We start from the raw sequence: 5,692 nt of genomic DNA, 5'->3' as shown, positions 1-5,692 counted from the left end.
CTTCCCTGCCTGCTTTCCCCCAGATCCGGCCTGGAAGCGTTAACCTTGGCCTTCCAACTCCCGACCACCTGGCAGGAGTGCAGTACAGGGCTCTGCTCCTGTGGTGCTAGGGGTCCTTTCAGTGAATTTCATGGGAGACCCCTGTACCACTTGGAGTCTTTAGCAATCACATCTCACTGTGGCCAATGGAATAAAAAAGGGAATTAACGGAAGGGTGACAGGTGTCCCATAGGCATTTGGGGAGGGCTGGAGAGCCAGGCTCTGCAGAGAGGAACAAGGGCCTGAATCACATCACAAGGCACCCGTGTGGCTCCTTCCCTCCCTCCCATGGCTGAGCACAGACACTGAGGCTTGCACCAGCCATCTGGGACTCAAATGCTGCCGTGAGAACCAAGGCTGCCAATGCTCCTGGAGAAACAGGTCCCATGGCCCCTGTCACCTGCCCATCCGAGTGGGATCTGTGTGGCCCCTGCTTCTCCCTGGCTCTGGCAGCAGGTGCATCTGATCGCCAGGCCTGCGTCCTATGCCCCTACCCTGGCTGCAAGAGAAGTTGGGAGTCTGGCATTTTCTGCTCCTCTTGTAGGAAGTGGGTTCAGCCTCATAAAGTGGTAACTTTCTGGGACAGAAGGAGTGGAAAGTGTCCACTGGGCTTACTGAAATGGTCTAACATTGTCCCACTGCCTGTAGCCTGAAACCCGATTCCCCCATCCCTGAACAGCACCCCTTCATACAGCAGCCTTCCCCTCCCCCAAGACTGGGGCTTCTGCTCCAGTGCATCTTGCTAGCCTGGTCTTTTTTTCTTCTCGAGAGCAGATCTATTAGCAGGTGAAGGTGGTATGGATATGTTTGGGCCCATTCTCCCAGGAACCCAAATGTCTAGGCTAGATTTTCAGTTGCTCCATAAGTCCTATCACTGTTCTGTGGTGAGATTTTCACATTGCAAGATTCCTCAAATTAAAATACATTTGGGGTTTTTCAAAAATCTATCAGTCTAATGCTGACTTTCTCACCAAGGAGGCTAGAGACCTCCTGGGCATGACAGCTCCTTGTTTCAGGGCCCCAGGCCATGGGGCCCTCACACACATTTAGCAGTCCTGAGCCCAGGGACTAGATGCCAGTAGCACCTTCCCCACTGTGAAGGAGAAAACCAGAATCACCCCACCCACCTTCAAAAGACCCAGGACACAAAGCATCCCAACAGAACAGGTGGACACCAAACTTTATAATTGACCTATAAAATGGAAAAAAATACCCTCAACACATTCTGGTCTGCCAGTCAAAGTGCCCACCCCACCCCCTCGTTGGAGAACTCTCCCAAGGGCGTGGAGCAGGAATCATATTCTGGCCCTCCACCCCCATCCCCAGTAGACCCTTCCTTCAAATGCCCACAGCAGAGGCCAGACTCAGCTGAAACTTTCAACGAAATTTATTAAAGAGAAACATTGACAGAAACAACTGAAAAGAGGGAATGACCACACAGACAGGAACTTCTAACGGCCACTAAAGCCCACAGATCTCAGCCCCCTCCTCCTCCTGGGGTCCCTCACCAGGTGTCTCAGCTGCCCCCCACCATGCTGTGGCCCTCCCCGCGTAGTCTCCCTTCCTGAGGGCCCCACGGTCAGCCTCTGGCCAGGACGGTGGACCCCAGCAATGACCGCTGCCCCCAGGGCACCCCTCCACCTCTGGCCCACATGCTGGGGCCTGGCCCTGCCCTCTGGCCCCCACAGGACAGTCCAGGACACTGGAGAACACGGCGGGGAACGCTCCCCCAAGCCCAGGACAAGGGGTCACGAGGAGCAGCGATGGCAGATCACAGCACGGTCCCCGAGGACCCTCCGCAGCCCCCGACCTTCCCCGGCCCAGTTCTTCCTTCCCGAGGCCACCAGGTGGGCGTCGTCCATCTGTCCTTCCCGCCGTCTCCTGGGACCGGGCTGGGGTCTCCGGGCTGGGCTGGGGGTACTGCTCAGAGAAGAACACACACACATCTCCACAAGAACAAGCAGCGGTTGGCCTAAATCTACTCCGACACAGCGGGCGTGGAGCTCACGACACTGGGCCAGAGCGAGCAGAGCCTTGGTGCCCTGAGCTCAGGGCACGTGGCCGGGCCCAGAGGTGGCGGCCCGGGTAGGAGGGACACCCGGCCTGGGTCCACGGGCACCTCAGGGCTCTGCACGGGAACAGGGGCTGGTGTGGGGGTGGTGAGGAGATCACTATGGGGCCTCAGAGACACAGGCTTCCTATGGGCTTCCTAGTACAGGGAGCAGCCTGCCCCAGGGGACGGTGACTAGGGGCCCCTCTCGGAGGCCCAGGCACCTTGACATGGCCCCTGACATCTCCCAGGGCAGTGTGGGGGCAGACGTCTTCAGGTGGCCCTCACCAAGGCCGGGGCTGGGCACTCAGGGATCCTCCTGGGCCGGCTGCCCCAGTTGGCAGGGCTTGGGGCTGAGGCTGGTGTGGTGTTGCCATGGTGGGGGAGGGGCACCTCTCCCCGCCCCATTTGGTGTCTAACATGGAAGGACTCATGGTGGTGGGTGGGGTCTCTTGCAGGTGATGGGGGGCCCAGGGAGTTGCTTTGGGCTGGGCTGGCCCTTCCCTCCACCCTGCTCCCTACCTGGGGTGAGGTGGCTGCCTGGCCTGGCCTCTACCTGCCTCCAGGCCAGGGGGGCCCTGGGCCTGCTGAGCCTATTGACCCGAGGAGGACTTGGGAGGGCTCATCTCCACAGCCCTGTCCTCATTTCCCGGGTCCTCTGGGATGGGCTTGAGCCCCTCCTCGGGGGGCCCCTCAGCCTCCTGGTCTCCTGCCTGGGTGAGGTTCTCTGGCTCACAGCCAGGACCTCCTGGGGCCTCCCGGGAAGCACTACCCGTGCGGGCAGGGATGGGAGGATTTTCGTCTCCCTGAGTGGCAGGGGAGGACTTGCTGGTCTCCCCAGGGGCAGGGGCTGCCCCAGTGGCAACGTGAGTTTCAGGGTCAGCCTCACCAGCCTCGCCAGTGCCAGGAGCCGCCTTGCTGGCCTCTTCACAGGCTGGGGTGGCCTCAGTGCTACCTTCCTTGGAAAGGGCACCCTGGGCGGTCCCTTCACCTGCTGGGGAGGCCTTGGCTCCATCTGCAGTGGTGCCCCCGGTGACGACCTCCTGGGCTGAGGAGGCCTGGGCACCATATTCCTGGGCCGGGACAGCTGGGGCACCTGCCAGGTCTCCAGGGTTCACGCGGGCCTCTTCTTCCACTTGGAGCTGCTCGCTGCCCGCTGGGCCAGCCTCCGGTGCCTCGGTCTCCCGGATGAGCCGCAGCATCCCCACGAAGCCCGGGGGTCTCCTCTCCAGCCTCATCCTCCTCAGCCTGTTCTGGAGTGCAGCACTCGGGCGGGCCCGCATCAGCACCTGCCGGGCGCGCACCTGGTCTGCGATGGCCGGGTGGATGGCCCCCTTCTCCAGGGCCGACTGCAGCAGGCCTTCCAGGCGCATCATGTAGGCAAAGAGAGTCTCCTGGGGCCGCTGGGCGCAAGTCATGAACTTCAGCCGTGCGGTCACCCGGGTGTCCTTGTTCCCAAACGCCTGCACCAGCGCGGCCAGGCAGTCGTGTGCGGCCATGTCGGGATCTTCCACCAGGAGGCCACACAGGAGATCCAGCGCGGGGCCGCCCAGGCTCTCCACCAGCCTCCTCCTCCTCTCCCTCTCAGACACGTGGCGCCACAGGTACAGCATGTCGTTGGCGTGGTCCAGCCAGCTCTCAAAGGACTCCTCCCCGGGGCCAGGCTCTTCCAGCCCAGAGAAGGGTCTCAGGCCCTGAGAGCCCATGTTTTCCAGCACAGGCTGCAAGACCTGCCTCCATGGCCGGTTCCCGGCTCTCGCCTCGACTATGGCTGCTGCTGCTGCCCCCGCAGCTGCTTCCTCACCTGGGGCTCCTGCCTCACCTCCCGCTCCCGCCACACTCAAGGATCCTGCCACGCCTGCAACTCCTGTGTCACCTGCGGCTCCCTCCTCATCTGACACGCCTGCTTCATCTGCAGCTCCCGCCTCACCTGCAGCCCCTTCCTCACCTGCGGCTCCCGCCTCACCTGCAGCCCCTTCCTCACCTGCGGCTCCCGCCTCACCTGCAGCCCCTTCCTCACCTGAGGCTCCCGCCTCACCTGCAGCCCCTTCCTCACCTGAGGCTCCCGCCTCACCTGCAGCCCCTTCCTCACCTGCGGCTCCTGCCTCACCTGCAGCTCCTGCCTCACCTGTAGCCCCCTCCTCCTCTGCAGCCTCTACTTCCTGTGCAACCTCTTCCTCACCTGGCGTTCCTGCCGCGTCTTCAGCTCCTGCCTCACCCTCAGCTCCTGCCTCATCTGCAGCTCCTGCCTCACCTGCCCTGCCAACCAATGCTGGTCTCTGGGGCTGGGCAGGGAAATTGGGTCTATCCTGTGACTCAGAATCAGGGGCCTGTGGCAGGAAGACCACAGGCCAGGGTCCCCCCGTGCCTGGTATTTGTCGAGGAATCAAGCTTCGGTTTAAATACTCAGCACACTCGACCAAGGCAACCCTGGACCCCAGCTCCTTTCTGAAGACCTTGCCCAGCACTCGGTACCTGCCCAGGTGCCACAGGGCAGCCCGCACGGCCTCCTGGAAATCCTGGTCCTCACAGTCCTCCGGGATGCCCAGGATGAGCAGAGAGCGCTGAGCATTCACGCCCATCCAGCCGCACCAATCCTGCAGCATCGCCAGTGCCATCGCCATTTTTGAGGAGCGGAGCATGAGGGCAAGTGATGGAACAGGGGTGCACAGACTGAAGTGTGGAAATCAGCCTGTGGGTACAAAGGGGAGAGAAGCATGTTTGTGCCACACAGCCCACCCCACTGCCCACCAAGAGTCCCATGCCCTTCACAGCAGCAGATTGGAGCACCACCCCAACCCTGTTTTGTTTGTTGGATTTTAAGAAAATTTTTTGATAAATTTATTTACAAGATAGAAGGCTAGTCATGTTTTCTACTTTTCTGGCATTGATTTTAGGAAGCTGCATGTTTCGCAATGAATTTTCAAGTTTTCAAATTTTTAGCATACATTTTTTGATAATATCCCTATATTCTCCTTTTAATATCAGTCTGATCTGCAGCGTTAGCCCTCCTTCATTCCTCATATTGGTGATTAGCGTTCTTTCTCTTTTTCCTTGATTCTTTAGGGCTTTCTCTTTTTTTTTTGTTGTTGTTGTTGTTGTTGCTATTTAAAAACAAGAACCACCGCATGCGGCCTTGTTCACAGTGTCCACAATTTGCTTTCTATCCCCGATTTCCTCTCTTAGCTGTACTATTTCTGCCGACAATTCATTTTGTTTCCTTCATACTTCTTTCTCTAGCTCCTCTAAATAGACTGTTAGGTCCCTGATTTTATGCCCTTTCTTTTCTAGCGTAAGCACTTCGATTTTCTTTCTGTCGCTCTTTAGCTGCCTTCCACTAATTTTGGTAAGTTGTGCTTTTTATTATTCAGTTTGAAATATGTTCTAAGTCCCTTTGTGATTTCTTCTTTGATACACGGTTTCCAAATATTTAAAGATATATTATCATTATTAATGTCAAGTAAAATTCCCCTATGATGGGAGAACTTACCTTGTAAAATTCCAATCCTTTTAAGTTGATGGATTTTTACAACCCCAGGTACGGTCAGTCTGGAGGAATGTAGAAAGCCGACTTCATAAGAAATCTATATTTTGTACACGGAG

The 5,692-nt window shown here is 58.0% G+C and overlaps 1 protein-coding gene across 1 annotated transcript; it reads right to left on the bottom strand.

The window, feature by feature from the left end:
• Positions 1 to 1,396: 1,396 nt before the first annotated feature.
• Positions 1,397 to 4,707, bottom strand: PNMA6E (PNMA family member 6E). The gene has a single exon (XM_064482867.1). It carries the CDS (start codon positions 4,705 to 4,707, stop codon positions 2,683 to 2,685), a length of 2,025 nt encoding a protein of 674 aa, XP_064338937.1. The 3' UTR covers positions 1,397 to 2,682.
• Between the last annotated feature and the right edge of the window lie 985 nt (positions 4,708 to 5,692).

Source organism: Camelus dromedarius, chromosome X, assembly GCF_036321535.1.
Source record: "Camelus dromedarius isolate mCamDro1 chromosome X, mCamDro1.pat, whole genome shotgun sequence".
NCBI classification, from domain to species: Eukaryota; Metazoa; Chordata; class Mammalia; order Artiodactyla; family Camelidae; genus Camelus; species Camelus dromedarius.
This window is presented reverse-complemented; position numbering and strand designations above follow the sequence as displayed.